At 43.4% G+C, this 26,588-nt stretch overlaps 1 protein-coding gene across 2 annotated transcripts; it reads left to right on the top strand.

Annotated features, from left to right (window-relative positions):
- Positions 1–20: 20 nt before the first annotated feature.
- On the top strand, positions 21–23,100 carry ppp1r3g (protein phosphatase 1 regulatory subunit 3G). Of its 2 annotated transcripts, XM_048520225.1 has the most exons (3): positions 21–90; positions 8,330–8,415; positions 20,072–23,100. In XM_048520225.1, exon 3 carries the CDS (start codon positions 20,138–20,140, stop codon positions 21,308–21,310), a length of 1,173 nt encoding a protein of 390 aa, XP_048376182.1. In that variant the 5' UTR covers positions 21–90; positions 8,330–8,415; positions 20,072–20,137; the 3' UTR covers positions 21,311–23,100. The 2 variants fall into 2 exon arrangements, with proteins under 2 accessions (XP_048376182.1, XP_048376189.1); XM_048520232.1 differs by lacking the exon at positions 8,330–8,415 and having other exon boundaries at positions 34–90.
- Positions 23,101–26,588: the final 3,488 nt, after the last annotated feature.

Here is a 26,588-nt window from a genome sequence, read left to right as displayed (position 1 = left end):
TGCACCCTCTGCTGGTTGGAGGCCAAGGTGGAAGAAGAGCCGCGTTTGAATGTTCAGGGCCTGTCTCAAGTCAACACTCGCATTCCCAAAGTAAGAATTGAACCTTTTCATGATCAATGGGCTGAGCCCTGTTTTTCTTAAACAGTTTAGAACCCATTCATTTTCCAGCATGGTTATTGGTAGCAATCAGGACAAGGTACCGAGGTAATTGGCCAATTTTAGTCAAATGTATTCCCCAAGGATCAATCTATTCTGTCAGCTAACTGCTCCATCCTCCAGGCCTCCCCCTTTCTCTTCACTACCCAGTCGAATAATTCTCGACTGTCAGGACAAAGAGCCATTTGTTTCCCACCACCAATGTTTTTCTGACTCGTAAACAGAGGTGCCCGTGAAAAGATTGCCCACAGCCATGTCCTGGGGATGAATCTTCAGTTAGAAACGGGCGTGCTCCAGCATTTAATACAATTCAAACACTTGTCTGCCTTTCACCCACAGACTATTCTCAAAATCCTTCGCACCCCTGGTAGTTAGAAATCTATCAATCTCTACCTTAACCATAGTCAAAGACTGAGCTTCCACAGCATCAAAAAATTCCAGTAACAAACACAGTCACAATCACGGGGTGGCACGATGGCTCAATGTTTGGCACTGCTGCCTCACAGCACCAGGGTCCCGGGTTTGATTCCAGCCTCAGGCGACTGTCTGTGTGGAGTTTGCACATTCTCCCTGTGTCTGCGTGGGTTTCCTCCAAATGCCCACAGTCCAAAGATGTGCAGGCTAGGTGGGTTGGCCATGCTAAATTGCCCATAGCGTTCAGGGATGTGCAAAATCAGGGGGGTTACAGGGTGATGGGTCTGGTTGGAATGCTGTTTAGAGGAGTGGTATGGATGTGTTGGGCTGAATGTCCTGTTTCTGTACTGTAGGGATTCTATTGAATCATCTGAATAGAGTCAGAGAGATGTACAGCACAGAAACCGTCAGTCCAACTCATCCATGCCAACCAGATATCCTAAATTAATCTAGTATTGTTAGGCCCATATCCCTGTAAACCCTTCCTATTCATCTCCCCATCCAGATGTCTTCTAAATGTTGTAAATGTACCATCCTCCACCACTTAATCTGGCAGCTCATTCCATACACACACCACCCTCTGAGAAAAACTTGCCCTTTTGGTCTCTTTTAAATCTTTCCCCTCTCACCTTAAACTTATGTCCTCTAATTTTGAACTCCCCACACTGGGAAAAAGACCTTGCCTACTCACCCCATCTATGCCCCTCATAATTTTCTAAGCCTCTATAAAGGTCACCTCTCAGCCTCCGACACTCCAGGGAAAATAGCCCCAGTCTATTTGGCCTTTCACTTTAGCTCAAAGCCTCCAACCCTAGCCACATCCTTGTAAATCTTTTCTGAACTGTTTCAAGTTTTCCAACATCTTCCCTATAGTCGAGAAATTGAATGCAGTATTCCAAAAGTGGCCGAACCAATGTCCTGTACAGCCACAACATGACTCTCCCAACTGATCAGTAAAGGCAAGCAAAGTTCTGAGGAAGGGTCACTCTGATTTTTTCTTCACAGATACTTCCAGACCTGCTGAGCTTTTCCAGCAACTTCTGTTTTTGTCCCTGATTTACAGTATCCACAGTTCTTTCAGTTTTCATACCATACGCCTTCCTTACCATCCTGTCTACCTATTACTCTACTTTCAAGGAACTATGAACCAGCACTCCAAGGTCTCTTTGTTCAGTAATGCCCTCCAGGACCTAACCATTAAGTATGTAAGTCCTGCCCTGATTTGCCTTTCCAAATGCAGTCCACATTTGTCTAAATTAAACTCCATCTACCATTCCTCCACCTATTTATCTGTCTGATTTGTCCCCTTCGTACTCTGAGGTAATGTTCTTCGCTGTCCACTACACCTCCAATTTTGGTGTCATCTGCGAACTTACTAACAATATGTTCACATCCAAATCATTTATATAAATGACGAACAGCAGTGGACCCAGCACTGATTCTTGTGGAACACAGCTGGTCACAGGCCTCAAGTCTGAATTGCAACCCTCCACCACCACCCTCTGTCTTCTACCTTTGAGTCAGTTCTGTATCCAAACTGCTAGTTTTCCCTTTATGCCATGTGATCTAACCTTGCTAACTAGTTTACCATGATGAATCTCATTGAACACCTTACTGAATCCATATAGATCATATCCACCACTCTGCCTTCATTAGACCTCTGTGACATCTACAAAAACTCAATTAAGTTAGTGAGACATGATTTCCCATGCTCAAAGCCATGTGGACTATCCCTAATCAGTCCTTGCCTTTCCAAATACATGTAAATCCTGTCCCTCAGGATCCTCTACAACATCTGCCCACCACTGATGTCAGGCTAATAAAATGTGAGGCTGGATGAACACAGCAGGCCCAGCAGTATCTCAGGAGCACAAAAGCTGACGTTTCGGGCCTAGACCCTTCATCAGAGAGGGGGATGGGGTAAGGGTTCTGGAATAAATAGGGAGAGAGGGGGAGGCGGACCGAAGATGGAGAGAAAAGAAGATAGGTGGAGAGGAGAGTATAGGTGGAGACGTAGGGAGGGGATAGGTCAGTCCAGGGAAGACGGACAGGTCAAGGAGGTGGGATGAGGTTAGGAGGTAGGAGATGGAGGTGCGGCTTGGGGTGGGAGGAAGCGATGGGTGAGAGGAAGAACAGGTTAGGGAGGCAGAGACAGGTTGGACTGGTTTTGGGATGCAGTGGGTGGAGGGGAAGAGCTGGGCTCGTTGTGTGGTGCAGTGGGGGGAGGGGATGAACTGGGCTGGTTTTGGGATGCGGTGGGGGAAGGGGAGATTTTGAAGCTGGTGAAGTCCACATTGATACCATTGGGCTGCAGGGTTCCCAAGTGGAATATGAGTTGCTGTTCCTGCAACCTTCGGGTGGCATCGTTGTGGCACTGCAGGAGGCCCATGATGGACATGTCATCTAAAGAATGGGAGGGGGAGTGGAAATGGTTTGCGACTGGGAGGTGCAGTTGTTTATTGCGAACCGAGTGGAGGTGTTCTGCAAAGCGGTCCCCAAGCCTCCGCTTGGTTTCCCCAATGTAGAGGAAGCCACACCGGATACAGTGGATGCAGTATACCACATTGGCAGATGTGCAGGTGAACCTCTGCTTAATGTGGAAAGTCATCTTGGGGCCTGGGATAGGGGTGAGAGAGGAGGTGTGGGGGCAAGTATAGCATTTCCTGCGGTTGCAGGGGAAGGTGCCGGGTGTGGTGTGGTTGGAGGGCAGTGTGGAGCGAACAAGGGAGTCATGGAGAGAGTGGTCTCTCCGGAAAGCAGACAGGGGTGGGGATGGAAAAATGTCTTGGGTGGTGGGGTCGGATTGTAGATGGCGGAAGTGTCGGAGGATGATGCATTGTATCCGGAGGTTGGTGGGGTGGTGTGTGAGAACGAGGGGGATCCTCTTTGGGCGGCTGTGGCTGTGGCGGGGGCGGGGTGTGAGGGATGTGTTGCGGGGAATGCGGGAGACGCGGTCAAGGGCGTTCTCGACCACTGTGGGGTGGAAGTTGCGGTCCTTGAAGAACTTGGACATCTGGGATGTGCGGGAGTGGAATGCCTCATCGTGGGAGCAGATGCGGCGGAGGAATTGGGAATAGGGGATGGAATTTTTGCAGGAGGGTGGGTGGGAGGAGGTGTATTCTAGGTAGCTGTGGGAGTCGGTGGGCTTGAAATGGACATCAGTTACAAGCTGGTTGCCTGAGATGGAGACTGAGAGATCCAGGAAGGTGAGGGATGCGCTGGAGATGGCCCAGGTGAACTGAAGGTTGGGGTGGAAGGTGTTGGTGAAGTGGATGAACTGTTCGAGCTCACTGGTCTATAATTCCTCGGCTTTTCCTTACCACCTTTCTTAAATAATAAAAGAGTTCTCCTCATCTCAGTCCCAGATATCCTCCATATTTTTATTATTCGCCCCTTGTTTCTAGAGTCCCCAGCCAGGGGAGACATCTTACCTTCTTCTGCTCTATCCACATCTTAAAATATTTTGTAGGTTTCAATGAAAGAACCTCTCATTCTTCAAAACTATTGAGAATACAAGCCCAGTTTGCCCAATCTCTCAAAGTAGGACTGTCCAGCCATCCTGGTGAATTTCTGTGCAATAATGCTCTATAATGCTCTTCCTCTATGGCAATAATAAGTAATAAGGCAAAGAGACCAACACTGCACATGATTGTCCAGGAATGGTCTAATTAAGTTTCTATACATTTGAAGCAAGATGTCACTGCTGCTGCTCTCAAATCTTTAGGATAAGGACCAACATTCCATTCACTTTCCTACTGGCTTGCTGTGTCTACATGATAGCCTTCAGTGACATGTTGTTCCACATTATATTCCATTTGCTATGTTCTTCTTGACCACTCACTAAACCTGTCCAAATGCTTCTGAGGTAGTAGGAACTGCAGATGCTGTAGAAGCTGAAGATAACAAGGTGTAGAGCTGGATGAACACAGCAGGCCAAGCAATGTCAGAAGAGCAGGAAGGCTAACGTTTCAGGCCTAGACCTTTTTTTTGAAGAAGGTTCTAGTCCTGAAACATCAATCTTCCTGCTCCTCTGATGCCACTCAGCCTGCTGTGTTCATCCAGTTCTACACCTTGTTATCTCAAATGCTCCTGATGCCACTTTAAATCTTCCTCATGACACACATTCCTGCATATTTACCAGGATGTTGCCTGGTCTAGAGCACAGGCCCTATGAAGAAAGGCTGAGGGACTTGGGTCTGTTCTCATTGGAGAGAAGGAGGCTAAGAGGGGATTTAATAGAGACATACAAGATGATCAGAAGATTAGATCGGGTGGACAGCGAGAGTCTTTTTCTGAGGATGATGACTTCAGTTTGTACGAGGGGGCATAGCTACAAATTGAGGGGTGATATATTTAAGACAGATGTCAGAGGCAGGTTCTTTACTCAGAGAGTGGTAAGGGCGTCGAACGCCCTGCCTGCCAATGTAGTTAACTCAGCCACATTAGGGGCATTTCAACAGTCCTTGGATAAACATATGGATAATGATGGGATAGTGTAGCAGGAGGGGCTTAGTTTAGTTCACAGGTTGGTGCAACATTGAGGGCCGAAGGGCCTGTTCTGTGCTGCGTTGTTCTATGTTCTGTATAACTTTGCATCATTTGCAAATATTACATCTGGTCCCCACATCCAAATTATTGATCTAAATGTAAAGTTGCCGTATTCTTACCAGATCTGAGGGCTGCGGTCTCATTCAAGAGAAGCAACCAGTGCAGGAATTGAACCCACGCTGTTGACGTCAATCTGCATCACAAACTGGCCATCCAGCCAACTGAGATAACCAACCCCCTAAAATCATAGATATATGTTGTGAATAGATGTGACCAAAGTACTCATCCTTATGATACCCCACTAGTCACCATGTACCAATGCAAGAATGGCCCATTTATTTGCACTTGCAGCTTTCTGAATGTTAGTCAATCCTTAGTCTATGCTATTAGTTTCAAGCACATCCGTTCCCCTTAATTAACTTTGTTAGCAACATCCTGAAATAACTCCAACAAGTTTATCAAACACAGTTTCCCATTTGCAATTCATGCTAACAATGCCCAAGCAGATCATTATTATCTGAATATCTATTTGTCACATCTTTCTAATAGATTCTAGCATTTTCCTACTGCTGATATAAGGCTAACAGGTCTGTAGTTCCGTGTTTTCTTTCTTGTTTCAAAAACTGTAGAGGACAATGTTTTGAAGTGTGTTTGGAATGGCTTTCTAGAACAGTATGTTGAGATGACCAGAGGACAGGATACTTTAGGTATTGTATTACGTAATGAAAACAATTAATTAATAATCTTGTAAATTAATCTTTACGGATGGGTCACCCAGGCCTATTCTGGAAGGTCGGCAACACTCCTGGTGAAACTGAAGCTAACTGTAGTCTTCCGAATCAGCTAATGGCACAAAGTGGGAATTGACCTTTTGGCCAATTGGTAATTTTATGTGGTTAAGTACTACAAATTTTAGGAGTGATGTAGGATGAATTAAAAAAAGGGGATAAGTTTTGTTTGGCAAGGCTTAAATTATTTGGAAAGAATAGAAAGAGGAAGTAGAGCATTGTTAATGAGTACACATTTATTGATTTAACCTTAGATTTAGAGCAGTGTAAAGGAAAATAGGTTAATAATTAAGAACTGCTTTATAACACCAGGTGGAAAGAGAGATATCATTCTCAAAATGAGGGACAAATGACAAAATGGCGAGAGAGAAATTATTGTGGAATTATTGAACCAAGAAAGTGTAATATATGGCCAACTTGATGATATTGAAATTGTAGAATGGTTATAGAACATAGAACATTACAGCACAGTACAGGCCCTTCGGCCCTCGATGTTGTGCCGACCTGTCATACTGATCTCAAGCCCATCTAACTTACACTATTCCATGTACGTCCATATGCTTATCCAATGACAACTTAAATGTACCTAAAGTTGGCGAATCTACTACCGTTGCAGGCAAAGTGTTCCATTCCCTTATTACTCTCTGAGTAAAGAAACTATCTCTGACATCTGTCCTATATCTTTCACCCCTCAATTTAAAGCTATGCCCCCTCGTGCTCGCCGTCACCATCCTAGGAAAAAGGCTCTCCCTATCCACCCTATCTAACCCTCTGATTATTTTATACATTTCAATTAAGTCACCTCTCAACCTTCTTCTTTCTAATGAAAACAGCCTCAAGTCATTCTCTCCATACCAGGCAACATCCTAGTAAATCTCCTCTGCACCCTTTCCAAAGTTTCCACATCCTTCTTATAATGCGGTGACCAGAACTGTACACAATACTCCAAGTGTGGCCGCACAAGAGTTTTGTGCAGCTTCACCATAACCTCTTGGTTCCGGAACTCGATCCCTCTATTAATAAAAGCTAAAACACTGTATGCTTTCTTAACAGCCCTGTCAACCTGGGTGGCAACTTTCAAGGATCTGTGTACATGGACACCGAGATCTCTCTGCTCATCTACACTACTAAGAATCTTACCATTAGCCCTGTACTTTGCCTTCCGGCTACTCCTACCAAAGTGCATTACCTCACACTTGTCTGCATTAAACTCCATTTGTCACCTCTCAGCCCAGCTCTGCAGCTTTTCTATGTCTCTGCAACCTACAGCATCGTTCGTCACTGTCCACAACTCCACCGACCTTAGTGTCGTCTGCAAATTTACTAACCCATCCTTCTACGCCCTCATCCAGGTCATTGATAAAAATGACAAACAACAGTGGACCCAACACCAACCCTTGCGGTACACCACTAGTAACTGGTCTCCAGGATGAACATTTCCCATCAACTACCACCCTCTGTCTTCTTTCAGCAAGCCAATTTCCGATCCAAACTGCTATATCTCCCACAATTCCATTCCTCCGCATTTTGTACAATAACGTATTGTGGGGAACCTTATCGAACGCCTTGCTGAAATCCATATACACCACATCAACCAGATTACTCTCATCTGCCTGTTTGGTCACCTTCTCAATTCTTCCAAAGTACTGTAGAAGTAGATTCATGGCCCTGGTATAAGACTGCTGTTTAATTTAAACTATATAGATCATCTTGTTAGATGTCATAGAAAAAAATCTTATTAATCTCCATTTAGAGATAGTAAGAACTGCCAATGCTGCAGTCAAAGCTAACACAGTGTGGAGCTGAGGGAACACAGCAGGCCAGGCTGCATCAGAGGAGCAGGAAAGTTGATGGCCCCATTCCTGAAGAAGGATCCCGACCCGAAATGTCAACTTTCTTGCTCCTATTAACCTCCGTTATCTAGTTAATCATTAGTAGGGGTTATTTCATTTATCACAATATCCAATATAAACAAGGAATAGCCAGCGAGATGATAAAGTTGTTGCATTGTTGTTAGTTTCTAGCAAAAAATATCTTATTGGTCAATCACATCTAAAAGTATCAGAGTGCTTTTATGACCTGGAGAAATGTAATGTGAATTATATAACAATCATTTAATTTCCTGTTTTGGGAGATATAGATAAAAAGAAGAGGGTGTTTAGCTTCTTGAGCCTATTTCCTACCATTAATTGAGATCATGGCTGACCTGTGACCTAATTTTATATACCAGCCTTTGTGGTTTACTTCCTTAGTATCAATGGTTTACAGAAATCCCTCAAACGCAGACTTAAAATTAACAATTGACCCACGAACGAATTGTAATTTGTAGTAGTGTCATGAAGATGCTTCATACTTAAGATTTTACCTAAGGGTTTAGTTTTGAAAGATTGTGTAAAAATTGATTAATTTCAAGCTTTGTGCAGGTGCCTTCCCCTGCAAAGATGTCCTTCAGACGTCACTGTGGATATGGGATTAGGCTTTTTCAACAAGATTTCCTGGAGATTACAAGGTTAGTAATAACTGCAGTGTCCTACTGTAGAATCCCACTGGGGCAGTTTGAATGATTAGGGTTAGGTTAGGGTAGATGGTGCTTTGTTCTGTGGAATTAATTGAGAAAAAAAGAAGCCTGTAAATAAAGGCTATCCAGCTGATCACCCCCAGTTTTTCAAAGAACTATCTTGTTGAGTTCAGGATGAAATCTATTTCTTCCAGAGAGTCATACAGCAAGGAAACAGTTGGTCCAACTTGTCCATGCTGACCAGACATCCCAGTCTGACATGGTCCCATTTGCCAACATCTGGCCTATATCCCTCTAAACCTTACGTATTCATATACCCAGCCAGTTGCCTCTCAGTTGTTGAAATTGCATCCGTCTCCACCACTTCCTCTGGCAGCTCATTCCATCACCCTCTGCATGAAAAGTTACCCCTCAGTCCTTTTTAAATCTTTCTTCTCTCACCTTAAACCTATGCCTTCTAGTTTTGGACTTCCCCACCACAGGAAAAAGACCTTGGCTACTCACCCTATCTATCTAAGCCTCTGCTTCAGGGAAAAAGCCCCAGCCTATTCAACATTTCATTATAACTCAAACAGTCTAGTTCCCGCAATATTCTCATAAATCTTTACTGCACCCTCTCAAGTTTAACAACATCCTTCCTATTATTATTGACTTTATTTACTCAATGACGAGTAAGAAGCAATGGCCACGCCATTAAAATTATCCAGGATAAATAGCCTCTTGCCATTTGAAATGACCGTCAAAACACGACTTTCAGGTGTTCGAGGGACAGAGATGAAAAGCAAAGAAGTTATAAAAGGAATCTTATAGACCACATGAATTATTGTGAACGGTTCAGGTCTCCATATTGTAAAAAGAAAATAGAAGTACCTGAAATAATGCAAAGAGATTTACGGGAATCATATAAAAACTGAAAATTACACTCATCAGGAAAAATTGACCTGCTGGGGCTCTATTTTTTAGAAAAGATTATACCGGAAGTTGGCGTGTTAAATAGCTTCAAGACAGTGAAAAGTTTTAAAAGTATAGAGAAGCAACAAGCATTTCTGCTTTTGAAGACTTATAGAATTAGGTGCCATTAACATAAGCTTGGTACAAATATACCCAATAGAGAAATAGGAAGCAGTTTTCCAGAGAGTTGTTACAACATGGAACTTGCAACTACTCACTGAGGTGAACAGCATATATGTATTCAAGAGTTGCTAAAAACATGAGGGAGAAAAGATTAGAAGGATACATTGATGGGCTGGATGAAGAAGAGTGGGCGGCATGGTGGCTCAGTGGTTAGCACTGCAGCCTCACAGCACCAGGGACCTGGGTTCGATTCCAGCCTCAGGTGACTGTCTGTGCGGAGTTTGCATGTTCTCCCTGTGTGCTCTGGTTTCCTCCTACAGTCCAAAAATGTGCAGGCTAGGTGGATTGGTCATGCTAAATTGCCCATAGTATTCAGGGGTGTGTGGGTTATAGGGGGATGGGTCTGGGTGGGATATATCAAGGGGCCGAAAGGTCTGTTTCCACACTGTAGGGAATCTAGTCTAATCTAAAAAAAGTGGGAGAAGGTTTGTGTGCAGCATAAACATGAGTGTGGACTTACAGAATCAAATGGGCCATTCATTTGAATTGAATTAGTTTTATTGTAATGTACTCACAGTGAAACGTTCACAAGTTGACACTTAGGAAGCTGCCTTAGGTACAAAGTTCCCTTGGTACACATTCTTCAGTGAAAGTTCTTAGGGAAAGAGAAATTAGAAAAATAAAGAAATAAAAAGTTGATTATTGTGGATTGTAGGAATAAATTAGAAAATAGGGAAATTAAAAAGAGCAACAGTCCTTCTAACCAAGTCCATGCTGGCAGCCAGCCTCAAGTCTGCACTGGGCCTTGGCCCCAACTGTGACGGGCTTCACCTCATGGTTCTTGAGGCCGGGAGACCACTCTGGAATCATCTAGAGATTGGAAGTACGTGCTGAGGCCAAACTGGGTCAAAAGACTATCATAGATTGCTGAATGGCCATCATACCTGGCTGGGAGACTACCACCCTGGGCCAAAAGACTGCTATGCTGGGCCAAGAGGACACCATGCTGGGCTAAGAGACAACTACCCTGAACTGCTGAGACACTGTCATGCTGGGCCGGGAGACAGCTACGTTTGGTTGACAGGTCACCATGCTAGGCTGAGAGACTGCCACATCGGGCCAAAAGAACTCTGCACTGGGCCAGGAGGCCACCATGCTGCTGTAATACAATTACGTAAACATGACAAAAACATGATTTTTAAAATTCAGTGTGGGACGTGTGCATTGCTAGCAGGCCAACATTTATTGCCCATTCCTAATTGTCCTTGAGAAGCTGGTGGCGAGCTGCCTTCTTTAAACTCACCAGAGACAGTGAAAAACAGCAATATATTTCCAAATCAGCATGGTGTGAGGTTCGGAGGGAAACTTGCAGGTGGTGGTGTTCCTATACATCTGCTGCCCTTTTCCTTCTACGTTGAAGTGGTCATGGGTTTGGAAGGTGCTGCCGAAGGGTTTTTGGTGAATTTCTGCATGGCATCTTGTAAATATCACACAGCTGCTACTGAGTGTCAGTTGTGAAGGTGTGGATGCTTGTGGATATGGTGTCAATCAAGCAGGCTGTTCTATCATGGAATGTTGTTAAGTGTTGTTGGAGCTGTGCTCAACCAGGCAAGTGGGAAGTATTCCATCACACTCCTGAACTATGACCGTTAGATGTTGGACAGACTTTAGGGAGTCAGGAGTTCAGTTAAGCGCTTCAGTATTCCTAGCCTCTGAGCTGCTTTTATAGCCGCTGTATTTATGTCGTAGGACCAATTAAGTTTCTGGTCAATAGTAACTCTAGGATGTTGACAGTAGGGGATTCAGCAATGGTAATAGCATTGAATGTCAAGGACTGATTGTCTTTTATTGCAGATGCTTGTTGTTGGTATTTGCACAGAATGAATTTTTCAGGCTAAATCTGGATATTGTCTCAGCTTTGTTACATATGAACATGGACTGCCTCCGTATCTGAGGAGTCAGGAATAGAGCTAAACTTTCCAACTTCTGACCTTTTGTTGGAGGGAAGTATGTTGATAAAGTAGCTGAAGATGATTGGGCCTAAGACATACCCTGAGCGACTCCTGCAGAGATGTCCCAGAACTGAGATGACTGACCTCCAAGAACCAGAACCATCTTCCTATGTGCCAGGTATGACTTCAACTAATGGAGAGTTTGTCTCCAGATTCCCACTGATTTCAGTTTTTCCAGGACTTCCTGATGCCACACTTGGTCAAATGTAGACTTGATTGTCAGTGCTGTCATTTTTACCTCACCTTTGGAATTCAGTTCTTTTCTCCACGTTTGAACCCAAGGCTGTGATGAGGTCAGGAGCTGAGTGGCGCTGGCGGAACCCAAACTAGGCGTAAGTGAGTGGGTTATTGCTAAGCAGATGCTGCTTAATGACACTATTGATGATACCCTCCATCACTTTACTATGTTTGAGAGTAGACTGCTGGAGCGATAATTGGCCGGATTGGATTTGTCCTGCTTTTTGTTTACTGGACACACTTTGGCAATTTTCCACATTGTTGGGAGATGTCAGTGTTGTAGCTATTACTGAAACAGCTTGGCTAGGGGTGTGGTGAATTCTGGAGCCCAAGTCTTCGATATTATTGCCAGAGTGTTGTCAAAATAGATTATGTTATGTAAATACTGAACTCTTTTTAACATTGAGGATTTTACCCTGCCCTACATTACAACCTGGAATGCAGAACAAACTACTCAAGGAATGCTACTGTAATGTATTGTATGGTTGTACCGCTGCTATGACCATTTGAAATATAATTCAAGAGTTGGAAATAGAATCTGAGGAATTTGGAATCATTTTTGTATTCTTAGTCATAATCACCCGAAGAATACAATCTTTATTTCTCAAGTATACAAAGATTGAAATAAATTAGAACTTTTAATGCAAATCGAAGTGATGGATATTTTAAATTCAGATATAAATTATACCTCGACTTGTTTCTCTACATTTTCTAAGTCTATCATTTTAATACTAGCAACACCATCAAATTGTTTGTACATATGGGTACTTGGCATGTAAACTTTTTTCCACAAGATTGAAAACTGCATTGTACAAATTTACACCATAATTGCCAAGAGTCCATGTCCTACCCCAGGTTTGCTGATATAAGGCTAATGTGAGAAGGTTATATAAGGGGAGGCAGTGGTACGGTAGTAATTCAGAACCTTAGGCTAATGTTCTGGAGACATGTGTTCAAATCCCACCGTGGTTTTAAAAATGAATAAGAATAATGGTACCCTTGTAACCATTGTCACACCAATTCCCACTCAGTCATTATTTGCCCGTCTACAATATCTTATGTTACAGTAAATGCCTTTTGAACTCCTCATCCTTATTTCCAGATTTCTCCACAGCTTTACCCTTTCCTGTCTCTTAATCCTCTCCTAGTCTGATGTTTGTCTGAAATCTTGCTCCTCTAATTCTGGCTAAGTGCGCACCCAAATCTTCAATGTTCTACCACTGGCAGAAATTCCTTCAGCTGCCAGGACTGCATAGTCTGGAATTTTTGTAACTTAAGTTGTCCACCTCTCTCTTCTCCTTTAAGATAGCCATCAAAATCAACATTAACATTTGACTTTACAATATATGTGCTTAATTGTCCATTTCCACCTGGCAACACTCCAGTGACACGCTTTAGGATGTTTTACATTCAGTTAGTACATTTCAAGTTGTTGTTTCTCTGCTCATGTTTGACTTCTACATTCAATTTGCATCATTACCACCCCTTTTAGCAACGCTGTCCTTTACTGTATTTAATTATCTCTGCCCAAACACAGTTTCTTTTTCTTCTTTATTCATTCTTCCCAGTATGCTCGCCGACTCTGCTCTTCCTGAAAACCTGTTAAATTACTGACATCTTCCAGTTCTCATAAAAGTTCACTGACATGAAATGTTAACGTTTTCCTCTCCACGATGCCATTTGGCATACAAATACCATCAGTATTTTATACTTTTACTTTCATACTAGTCATTGTTTATAATGTATTCTGTATTAGTTAAAAGATACTTATTAACATGTCATGAAAGGCAAAATCAAATTAAAAATGTGACTAATATCTTGAAACAAAGGAAACCTTTACAATTTCAGCATTGTTACAACTGTAAATCAGAGCTCTTACTTCTGGAAGAATGATTGCAGGAACTTCTCAATATTGTATTTCCTGAGGATGGTCCGTCTGTCAAGATTCCAAGGACATCCATGCATGATTAGTTACTTGACCATATATGGCGGAACATCAGAATGATAGACTCGATGCCTTGTCATTTTCTGCTTTAAGAATAACCCTAAAGCCTAGGAAATGTCTTTTCTTTTAAAGTGAACCTCTACAGAAGGAAATTGATTTTTTTTTCCTCTGTCCTTTCCTAAAATGTGTGTTTTGGTTTTTTAGATGGACGAACATTTATATTTCCATATTATGGACTGGGAATGTTAACCAGTTATTACATTTATATTTGTTTTGTTTTTATAATAAGTCTGACGTTTTGTGTTTATTACAAAACCTAGATGTTACGTTGTTTTATTTAACATCTGTTACAGATAAGATATTTAATTGGCCATCTTGGTAACTCTGAAATATATATGCATTTTATGTTGTGACCATGGGGTCGTGACAGTGCACTCCTGCAGCATAAGTTATAAAGAGTTTATCTGTTCAATCATTTCACTCACACTGAGCCTTTTTAGAAGTTCACAGTACCCCTAGAGAGTTATAGAGAGTTCTAAACTTTTCCAACCTTTTACATGTGAACGTCTTCTAATTTCACTCTGAAAGTTTTGACTCTAATTTTTAGTCTCTGGGTGGAGTCTTAAAGGGGACCGAGTAACATGGCCATGGAGAAATTTGTGGCAGAATCACTTTTGAAGTCTTAACCTTTTGAAGTGTAGTAAGCTTCTCACTAGGCAGTGGCATGTTGCCAATTAAGGGGGATTATCGCTTGCTAATATTGTCTTGTTAATAGCATAACTCACCTTATTAACATTCAGCTCCCTATCCTACCAAACACACCAAATCAGCTAAACTTAGAATTCTCAACTGGAAGTCGGAGCTAGTACCTTAGTTCGGCTTACGACTGACTGCAAACAGTCCCATGTTGGTCACCAGCCGCAACATCTCAGGGCACACTTAGCATAGATACCGGCCGCATGCACACCACATCCATGGATATTGTCATCCAACGCATGCCAGCCCCTAAGAAACCTCGTCATATTTTTGATCCACTTATAATATACTTCTGCATTTCAATGCTACAACTTAGGCTGCACTAGCAAATATTGTAATGCTGCAACAAGGGCACTGCATACTCAGGGACACACTGCCACCTCATGGACTCAACTATGCTGCATCTCTTATCTGTTCAATCATTTCACTCACACTGAGCCTTTTTAGAAGTTCACAGTACCCCTACCTTGCTTTGCGTTGCCTTATCTTGCCATTTTGGACTTTGCACCCTCAGCCAGAGATATGAGACTCTCACTGTTGCTGTACTTCATTACTGTACTTCGTTGATGTTTAACACAGACACTGACCAAAAATCATTTCATGGTTGTCAGCAGTCCTCAGCCAACTCAAAAGACAGCCATGTTTGGTTAGATGATCACCAGACCTGAAAAGTTAACTCTGATTTCTCTTCACAGATGCTGCCAGACTTGCTGAGCTTTTCCAGGAATTTCTGTTTTTGTTTCCGGCGCAGAAATATCAGTCCAGGAGCTTTGACATGGTCAGTCAGCTGCTTAGTCTAGTCAGAGTCATGATGGTCTCCACATGAGGAGTGAGGAACCAAAGGGTCTAGCCTCAAAACGTCAGCTTTTGTGCTCCTAAGATGTTGCTTGGCCTGCTGTGTTCATCCAGCTCTACACTTTGTTATCTCAAATGTCAGGCAACCTACCATCTAAGTAAAAACCAAAAGAACTGCGGATGCTGTAAATCAAGGTCAAAAACAAAGTTGCTGGAAAAGCTCAGCAGGTCTGGCAGCATTTGTGGAGGAGAAGACAGAGTTAACATTTCAGATCTGGTGACTGTTCTTCAGGACTGATGGTGGCTGGGAAAACATCAGTTTATATGCAAAAAATAAGGAGGTGGGTGGGGTAGGGAGTAAACGATAAGATAGAGCCCAAAGACAGAGAAAGACAGTTGGACAGACAAAGGAGTTGCTAATGACCATGCTGGGAAGATCAATAGTTGTTAATGGGGACTGTTAGTGACTAACAGTATTTAGTGTGGGTATTTAGTGGCAGGCTATGTGGTAACAAGGCCTGGTGTGTGGGTGGGGTGCTGAGACATGAGAGAGCTTAGGCCCTAAAATTATTGAACTCAGTATTAAGTCCAGAGGGCTGTAGGGTCCCCAAATGGAAAATGAGGTGTTGTTCTTCCAGCTTGCATTGGGCTTCACTGGAACACTGTAGCAAGCCAGGGACAGAGATGTTGGCCAGAGAGCAGGGTGGTGCATTGAAGTGGCAGGCAATGGGTAGTTCAGGGTCTTTTTTGCAATCAGAACGTAGATGTTCTGTGAAGCAGTCATGAAGTCTGCGCTTCATTTCCCTAATGTAGACGAGGCCACATTTGTGAGCAGCGAATGCAGTAGACTGGATTCTTGGAAGTGCAGGTGAAGTGTTGCTTCACCTGGAAAGTATGTTTGGGCCCTTGGATAGTGGGGAGGGAGGAGGTAAATCAGCAGGTGTTGCACCTTCTCCAGTTACAGGGGAAGGTGCAGTAGGCCTGTGGGGAGGTGTTGGGGGTGAAGGAAGTGTGGACCAGGGTTTCCCGGAGGGAACAGTCCCTGCGGAAGGCGGACAAGGGAGGGGAGGGGAATATGTGTCTGGTGGTGGCATCTTGCTGGAGGTGGCAGAAATGGCATCTGATGATCTTTTGGATGTGAATGCTGGTGGGATGGTAGGTGAGGATAAGGGGAAGCCTATCACTGTTGCGGGAGGGAAGAGAAGGGGTTATGGCTGAAGTGCGGGAGATGGGTCGGACCCAATTGAGGGCTCTGTCAACAACGGAGCTGGGGAATCCTCGGTTGAGGAAGAATGTAGACATTTCGGAGGCTCACTTGAAGTTGGCCTCATCTGAACATATCTAATGGAGATGGAGGAACTGAGAAAATGGGATGCTGTCTTTACAGGAAGTGGGGTGTGAGGATGTATAGTTGAGGTAGCTGTGGGAGTCGGTGGGTTTGTAATGGATATTAGTGGCCAGTCTATCCCCAGAAATGGAAATAGAAATGTCGAGGAAGGGAAGGGAAGAGTCAGAGATAGACCAGGTGAAAGTGAGGGCAGGGTGGAAATTGGAGGCAAAATTGATGAAGTTTTCCCGTTCTAGATGAGAGAGGGAAGCAGCAACAATGATATCTCGATGTATCGGAGAAAAAGTCGTGGGTGGGGGCTGGAATAGGACTGGAACAAGGAATGTTCCAGGTACCCCACAAAGAGACAGGCATAACTAGGGCCCATGTAGGTACCCATGGCAAACCTTCTGAAGAAAATGAGAGGAATTGAAAGAGAAGTTGTTGAGCATGAGGACAAGCTCAGCCAAGCGGAGGAGGGTGGTGGTGGGTGGGGATGGTTCAGATCTTTACTCCAGGAAGAACCGGAGAGCCCTAAGACCGTCCTGGTGGGGAATGGATGTGTAAAGGGATTGCACATCCATGGTTAAGAGGAGGTGGTTGGAGCCGGTAAACTGGAAGTTTTGAGACTGGCGTAAGGCATCAGGTGAATCATGTTTGTATGTGGGTAGGGATTGGAGCGGGGGGAGAAGACTGAGTCAGGATAGGAAGAGATGAGTTCAGTGGGACATGACCAGGCTGAAACAATGGGTCTACCTGGACAGTCCTGTTTGTGGATTTTTGGCAGGAGGTAGAAACGAGCTGAGCGGGGTTGGGGGACTATTATCTTGGAAGCGAATGGGGGGAGATCACCGGATGAAATGAGATCCATAACTGTAGTGGATACAATGGCCTGATGTGCCATGGTGGGGTCATGGTCCAGGGGAAGGTCGGAGAAGGTATCTGAGAGCTGGTGCTCAGCCTCTGCAAGGTAGAGGTCAATACGCCAGACAACAACAGCACCACCCTTATCGACATGCTTGATGTCAAAGTTAGGGTTAGATCTGAGTGCACGGACTACAGTCAGTTTGGAGGGAGATAGGTTGGATTTGTTGAGGGGGCAGTGAAATTGAGGCGACTGATGTCACATCAACAGTTCTCAATGAAAAGATCGAGGGCAGGTAAAAGGTCAGAGGGAGGGGTCCAGGTGGAGGGAGAGTGTTGGAGTTGGGCAAAGGGGTCTGTGGAATGGGGAGAGGATCTTGTCCGTAGAAAGAGGTGAAGATGGTGGAAGAACAGTTCGGCGTCATGTCCTGCCTGAAATTCGTTAAGGTGGGGATGCAGAGGGATAAAGCTGAGGCCTTTGCTGAGTGTAGAGCGTTCAGCATTGGAACGCCACCTACCATCTACCTTGTTTTGTTATGCCCTTCTATGAGCTGTATTCCTGCTGGAATGACTCAAAGGCAGGTACTATGGGAGATTAAAGTGGTTTTTGCACCTGTTACATTTAGTGCAGTGGGGAAGTGTCCCAAGCAATTGAGTATGCATTGCAGAGGGTACAGATTTCTAGGAGATTAGGGTAGCTTACAGCAAGTGAGGAAGATGTTGCAGGTATTAAGTGTGATGGAGTATAGCCTAGGTAGGAGGTGAGTACAGTAACAGAGAGTGACTGTGAGGTATCAGAGAGAAAATGATGACACTTATGTTGGCGGAGTGGAGAAAGTCATTGACCTTCTTCCTACACCAAGGTTCCAAATGGCTAATGTTGCACTGGCTTGGGTGGCAACGTCAGACCAGGCACGTATGATCTGCTGTCATGGCTTCCTTTACTGGTCCTGGGAGAAGAAGACACCCTGCCTGGGCACCACCCTGTCTGAATGTGATCAATGATTGTAAAAGGGAGTTAGATGAGAGAAATGGTCTCTTGGGCTACTGGGATTGACCGTAGAAATTGGACGAAGTGGATTATTCCACTGCGGCTAACATGAACTTGATAGGCAGAATAGCTTCCTCCTAAACTGTAGTCTCTTACTGACTCCATTTTGTGATCACTGTTTCCAAATCCTCCCCTACTGAAGTATGTCCCACATCATTCCCCAGAATTAAACCAGTACCATTTTCTTTTCTATTAGTTTGAAAACATGCTGATTATGCTGTCTGCATTAAACGAATGCTGTCTGCCCTTTACACTGTTATTTTCCTAGTCTATATTGGTAATTATACAGAATTTTAATTATCCTAAAATTCATACAGTTTTCTGAAACTTGCTGCAAATTTGCTTCTTTTTAATCCATATCTTTAGCTTCCTCAATATTTAGTAGCATACTGATTACATTTTAAAATTATTGCCCTTCACACAAGTTTATTACTCTGAAGGTCCCCCTTTTAACCTCCATATGATCTTATTACACTGACTGTGTCTGTACTGTGTTCTGTATGAGCTTATGTTAGGGTGTCCCTATCATCACGAATGGAAACATATTGCTGCCAGTGGTGTAACTCTTGCTCTTAGTGAGAGCATATTATTCTGATAGAAAATCCCTCCTATGGACAATTGTTGCACTTCGCTTCCGTGAGAAGAGATGGCATCTATTACTCTCACTAGGGAGATGATTGTCAGTTGGGGCCATTATCCTGAGGGTGTCCCATTTGCAGTAATATGCATTACCCTGAGGGTGCCGTGTTGCTTTTATTGAGTGTTATTAACCTATCGCAGCCCCCACCACCACTTGGGGGTTATGGCCCTGAGAATCCCTGTTTCCCTAGAGATGTCTTTATTGCCCCAGTGAAGGGATTAACAGACTTCTACTGTCACATGCCCCAATGGGAGTATATTGCTTTCAGCTGATTATTACCCTAAAATTCCTCCCATTTCAATCTGTTAGGTAATTGACCTCAGTGTGTCATTTTCTGATAGGGGAGGGTTACTGCCCTGTGGGAACCCATAAAGCTGTCAACAGAGTTTATCACAGTCTCACCACTGTATCTGTTCATGAGGTTTTCACCTGAGGTTCCTACTCAACCCTTCATGGAAGATTCTTACTCTGAAAGCCTTTATTGCACCGGTTGCTGTAGTTGCACTGAATGTGTGTTATTTCCCTAAAGGTTATCCATTTGCTGTCAAATGTGAGGCAATTGCCCTCGGAATGTTCTTATTGCCCTCAATATGGGGTTACTTCCCTGAAGCTGTCCTTGTTGCCTTTGTTACGATTTACCGCCGTGGAAATGTTCTTATTGCCCTCATGTGCGGGGTTATTTCTGTGAGGCTGTCCCTGTTGCCCTCAGTGGGAGTTATTGCCCCCTACTCCCCTAGCGGCAGTGACTCAAAGCCTCCTGTTTATTTGTTGTGATAACGTCGCTCTGACGCCCACCTGCTCCGCACTGGACTCGGCGCCCGGCCCAATGTACATGACCCTGCAAAGTTTTCAGCAGAGCTTTGATTGAAACGGGCTCCGGGTCTGCTGGCAGCGCTCCCCCTGCTGTCGCTTCATAAATATATATTACTGTTATTGTTTTTAATAGGTGTAGTTTGAGTTTGTGCAGGGGAGGAGGAGGGGGTTGGTGGGAGAGGGCGAGGAGCGGCATGTCATGGAGGAGCCTGACCCTGCCATTTCCCCTGCGGTGCATCGGGACCTGCAAACAGACCTGAAAGTCTCGCCGGCTGCTTGCTCTGGCCACTCTTTGCAACTTTCCCTGGGTACCAGCAGCGCCAGTAGCAACACCAACAGCGGCTGCAAAATCCATAGGAGCTGTAGCACCATCGCTTGCAACAATATTAGGGGCAACATCAGCAACGGTAACAGCAGCAAATGCAACAATAGCAGCTGTAACAGTAACAAAATCTGCAGCCCCACCACTTGCAACACCAGCTGCTGCAACGGTAGCCTTAACGGCGATACCGGCAAAAACTGCAACGCCAGCGGCCACGGTAACAGCAGCAACAACTGCAACACCAGCGGCCACGGCAACAGCAGCGCCTGCAAGGCGAGCTGTAATTCCGAGTCTGGCGACGAGAAGAAAGTTTGCGAGCTGTCCCGCCAGCCCGACGCCTCGAATCCTGAGAAGGAGGTGCTGGTCAGTGCCGTCAGCCGCCAGAGCAATGAGCTGAGGTTGAACCGCCGCCGCACCAAGTCGCTGCCCTGCCTGCACGACCCCTCCGACTTCTTCAGCGAATTCAATGGGGGACTGCGCAAGAAGGTGAAGTTCGCCGATTCGTTGGGGCTCAGCCTGGCCAGCGTCAAGCACTTCCGAGCCAGCGACGAGCCTTACATCCCATCCAAGGTCTTCCTGCGACTCCAGAGCTTTCCGGCCATCGTGGACGACCTGAACGAGAAGTTCAAGGCGTTGGGCATTCACTGCTTGAGACCAGCCTTTTCGATGCCTTGCGAGGCCAGTGACTTCATGCAGAGAGCTGAGAGGAACCGTGTCTGCCTGGAGAATGTTACTGTCAGCCACTTTGATGTGCACGGGTTGATCAGGGTTTTGAATGTCTCTTATGTCAAGGAGGTGACTGTCCGCTATACTTTCAACAACTGGCTCTCCTGCATGGACACTGCTGCCAAATATGTGGAAGGGTCGAGCCACTCGGGTACTGACCAGTTTTCTTTCGACCTGTCAATACCACCTTTCTTGGACCAGGGCTCTTTTGTCCACTTCGCGATCTGCTACAGGGCAGACAACGAGGAGTACTGGGACAATAACTTCGACAAGAATTATTCCCTGCAGTGCGAATCCACGTCAGATGAACACGCCAACAGTTAGGATCTTCTTGAAACGCACATATTTGCATATGTCCTCTATTAAAGAGGTGCCATCTCTCCTTTAGTTTCATGACAAGCCGCGGGTTTTAAAAAAAAGCACGAGGCGTCAAACTTGCCCAACGAAGTGTATTATTATATGTTCCAGTCTTAAGATAGAATTTGAGGTATGCTATTGACAGTACAATTATTGAAGAAAATTAAAGAGGCAATGGCATCACAAATATCTGACTTACGATCAAAAGATTCCACTGTGCACCATACAAGTGGCCGAACTGACAATGTGAATGTCAGTATACAGACCTGTTAATAAGATAACTTTGGACTTTTTAAGCCTTTTTGTCCATCGTCCAACTTTTTGATGTTACATTTGCTTTTTAACAGGAATTTAAGCGAGAATACAACATACCTCACCCAGGAGTTGGGATGCAGAATCTGTTCTGAGTCTTATCCAAAGCCACTCTCATCAGCTGCTATTAAGTTGTAGAGAGCAGGCTGGTTTCATATGAGACCTGAATTACCACTAAACCCTCCCAACCCACAGAAGTGCTGTGATTGCAGGTAGAAAATCACATCCTACCTCTTTGCAACCATAACATATAGAGTATTATTGCAGTGCCATACAGTATGCCTAATACCAAAAAGACAACTTAAAGAAGTTATGATCTCAAATTAAAGATTTTTAATATATGGACAGATTATATTAACTGTCCAAAAAGTGAACCAAAAATGAATTGTGCACTTGACCTTTGCTCTGAAATATGACTGCTCAAGAGTTTTTATTGATCTGAGAATCATAGGCTTTACAGAAAAGTATAAAGTAATGCACTTCATATTTGATGACGACTAAATTAGTCATCCTGTAACTAGACGTCAGTTCACACAGTGAAAAGCACAGCTTTTTGGCAGGTTTGTTCAGGAGGAGTTGGTTTACGTCTACATATCCCTGACTAAAATGCTTTAAATCATTGGTGACTGTATACGTCTAGAAAACTGATTGTACCACTGGAACTGTGTATTGTTTATGGAATGTACTTGCAGTCAGCATAAAATAGAAAAATTTATTTACTAAGGTATGCAAATAGAACAGAGAACATTCTCTAAACATGACATCAAAATGAATTTTGGAACGGATTAAAAGTTTTTTATTCAAAGAAGTTTCCTCCTGTTTCTCAGACAAAAATAGGAATTTGACCGACATTTAAAAATTCCTGTGTTCATTGAGTCAGTCTCATTTGGATTGGGGATAACCAGATGGAATTACAACAATGAACTTGTTTTTTTCTTTTGTTCCTCTTCTGAATCCTCTCATGGCACCTCCAAGCTCATCTTGTTCATGAGATACATCTGTTCCTTCAACTGTATTTCCACTAAACTCCTGACCATTCAATGTTCCTTCCTTCTCCCTTATTAATGGATGCTGGGGATTATATTTTTCCTCAGATAGTATTGCCTTCTCTTCCAAATGTTGTAAAGCAGAATACTGCAGATGCTAAATAACTGAAATACAAACAGAAAATGCTTTAGATGCTCAGTAGGCCAGTCAGGATCTGTGGAGAGTGAGATAGAGTTAATGTGTTATCAGATGAAAAGTTATCGACCTGAAACGTTAACTCTGTTTTTCTCTGTGCAGATTTGGTGAGAGCTGCTGAGCATTTCAGACATATTCTGGTTTTATTCCTTGAATATGTTGCTGACTCTCATTTTCCAGTCATTTTATGCTTGAATTGTTCTGATCAGATTTTCCCAAAAGCTAATCCATTGTATGTACAGTGATAACGGGAACTGCAGATGCTGGAGAATCCAAGATAATAAAATGTGAGGCTGGATGAACACAGCAGGCCCAGCAGCATCTCAGGAGCACAAAAGCTGACGTTTCGGGCCTAGACCCTTCATCAGATGAAGGGTCTAGGCCCAAAACGTCAGCTTTTGTGCTCCTGAGATGCTGCTGGGCCTGCTGTGTTCATCCAGCCTCACATTTTATTATCCATTGTATGTACATGTCTCTTCATACCGGTCTATCTAGCATGCATTGTAATAATGCCAAAAACTGTGTTGTTCATAGAGAAATCATTTTTCTGTCGGCTTTTGCTGCTTGGACTGAAAACCTGTGACCGTGGTTTGGCCATCTTATTGACAGCATTACTTTGTATGGCTTTGTGTTGAAAAGCTTACTTTAATGGGAGAACCATGTAAAAATTGCTGTATCCCTCCCAACAACTGTGCATGAACATACCTTGGCACATTTCTGACTGTTATATTAATGGTCAGACAACACCTCCAGAACACTGGAGCTAACGTCAAATAAGAATGAATCTCACAGAAACTTACAAATAGCACCTGGGGGTCCAGAACCAACACAATACGCAGTGTTTCACTTCTTGTCTACCCAACACATTATAGAGTTGCTCAATCTGGCTCAGGAGCTGCCACACAAACATGGTAGATTTCCACCTCTGGGAAGTCATGAGGACTATTTCAGGGTCATTAAAACTGATATAGCTAGATGGGCCTTCTGTACTAACACATATTAAAAATTTCAGATGTCGGCAGGGTATATAAACATCCTCCTCAAAGAAGACTTGCATTGACACAGGGTCTCAAAATAAAACAGGTGTTTGTCTGAAATTATGTAGTGGTGTCTGGAACACCCATACTATACAAACTGACAACGGCTCCACTTCTTAATGGTGCATCTCTTAGTTGACTGCAAACATCATCAGTGGCAATTTGGAATTGATTTAAGTGCAGAAATCCCAAGTCTCAACCTTTCACAGAAAATGTGGACAACCTTGAACTACTTGAGATCAGACCAGGGTAGATATGGCCCCTCAATCCAAACATAAAACATTAGGAAGAGCAAAATTTGATCATGGCCGTCAAAGTTAGACCATAACCAACACATGGAACTTCTACCCCGAGACACTTAGTCCTGGTGATATCACAACCCTTTGCTATGTGTCAGAGTTGAGTTTGTGGAGTGTTAGTCAATATCAAACTAATTACTTACCCAGCCACAAAAGTAGAGTCCTTTAAGCCATTTTAAAGAAACTGCTGTGCCCATCGGCATGCACATTTTACCCCACTTTCTTTATTGAGGGACATAGGGTGAATAGTCAAGGTCTTTTTCCAAGAGTAGGGGAGTGCCTTGCAACAATATTTTTCCTTGACCTTTTGAGTCTTGTGTCTTGCATAAACTAATGGTCACACATCATGATTCTCACCAACTTGTTCTAGAAATAAGAAAAGCACATAATTGGCTGTGTGATAAAAGTGCATATTATATTACTATTTTTTGGTAGTTGGGACTCTAAAGCAGATGTGTGCATTCAGTTCATAGAATCATAGAGTCCTTACAGTGTGGAAGCAGGCCATTTGGCCCATTGAGTCCACACCACCCTTCCGAAGAGCATCCCACCCAGACCCCTACTCTATCCCTGTAACCCTGCATTTTTCACATGGCTAATCCACCTAGCCTACACATCCCTGAACACTCTGGGCAATTTAGCATGGTCAATCCACCTAATTTACACATCTTTGGAGTGAGGGAGGAAACCAGAGCATCCAGAAGAAACCCTCACAGACACGGTTAGAATATACAAACTCCACACAGACAGTTGCCTGAAGCTTGAAGCTAACTCAGATCCCTGGTGCTGTGAGGCACCAGTTCTAATCACTGAGCCACAGTGCTGCCCTTATAAGAGTCATACAGAATGGAAGCAGACACTTCAGTCCAACTCGTCCACGCCAACCAGATATTCTAAATTATCTAGTCCTATTTTCCAGCATTAGGCCCATACCTCTCTAAACTCTTCCTACTCGTATCCATCTTAAATGTTATAATTGAACCAGCACTTCCTCTGGCAGCTCATTCCATACATGCACAGTCCTCTGTGTGAAAAAGTTGCACCTAGGTCCCTTTTAAATCTTTTCCATTTCACCTTAAAGCTGTCCTCTAGTTTTGGACTCCCCTACCCTTGGAAAAAGACCTTTACTGTTCACCCTGTCTATGTCCCTCATGATTTATAAACCTCTATAAGGTCACCCCTCGGCCCCCAAGTCTCCAGGAAAAATAGCCCCAGTCTATTCAGCCTCTCCCTATAGCTCAAACCCTCCAACATGTTAAGATTGTAGAAAAGACAGAAATATAGCTGACTTTCAGTTGCCCATTCCATATTGCTTTTTCCAGAGCAGTGCCTTGGCCAATCAGAGTTGAATTGCTAACTGATCAGCCCCTTTTTCCCCGAGTAAAATCAATTGGCATTAGATTGGAGTAAATTCTTGTTTTAAGAGGTTGGAACCATGAACTAAAGACTTAATTTTCCAAGAAGGCATGTGATTTAAATGCCCAATAGGGCAGCTGTTGTACTAATTAATAAAGTAAATACAAAGTTTAACTTTGGTGACAAACCAAGAAAAGGATTGGGACCACTAGTAAGTTTGAGTTCAGTTCAAAAGAATCAGTGCAGAAGAACAGTTTCATCTTATCAAAAGGACAATTTTTAATTATGTAGAAATCTCAAGAGTGGAAGTGTTTACTTTGTAGAACCTTTAGGTTGTCAATTGAAAAAGAAATCCGGGCCCTCAGAACAGGAAAATATTACAAGGCCGTTAAAACTGGAAAGAGTCACTCAAGCAAGAAATTAAATTTAAAATAGGAACTTCACTTTAATGAGATTGAGTACCTGTTTCAGGTAATTTAGAGAATAAGAATGAATCATTTTCCTGATTACGTTAATGTACTTTTGAATCTCTTACAGGATCATTCTGTAATAAAGTTATTTTCTTTAGTTTAAGAACCTTGACAACTTCATGTGAATATGTTCAATGATTAACCATCATGGTAAGCAAACAGCAAAAATAAAACTTATCTGTTAAGCCAGGTTTCACTCTGAGATTGATTTGTCCAGCATTAAAATCAGCTGCAACCATAACAAAATGTGGGCTCTCAAAGGGATAGGAATTGATTAAATTTAGGAGAGATCTGTGATTCTTTAAAGGAAGAAGAATGTGGAGATAGTGGATATAAAACAGCCATGCTTATATCAAGTGTATTCCACTGATCAGACTGGCAAAATCATTTTGAATGTTACTAAGACTCCACTGGCAGTAGAAAACATAACAGTGGATTATTTGTTTTGACTAGGGCTAAACTGAGAAAGCAGGTAAATTGAAGGTCGAAATAAAACCAAGATTTTATAAGGATGGGATGATTAAAGTGATTACTGAAAATTAAGATTTAAAAAGTGGAAGACTTGAACCAAATGTGTCACAGTTGAAAT

The sequence above is a fragment of the Stegostoma tigrinum genome, chromosome 2 (assembly GCF_030684315.1).
Source record: "Stegostoma tigrinum isolate sSteTig4 chromosome 2, sSteTig4.hap1, whole genome shotgun sequence".
Taxonomy (NCBI): domain Eukaryota; kingdom Metazoa; phylum Chordata; class Chondrichthyes; order Orectolobiformes; family Stegostomatidae; genus Stegostoma; species Stegostoma tigrinum.
This window is presented reverse-complemented; position numbering and strand designations above follow the sequence as displayed.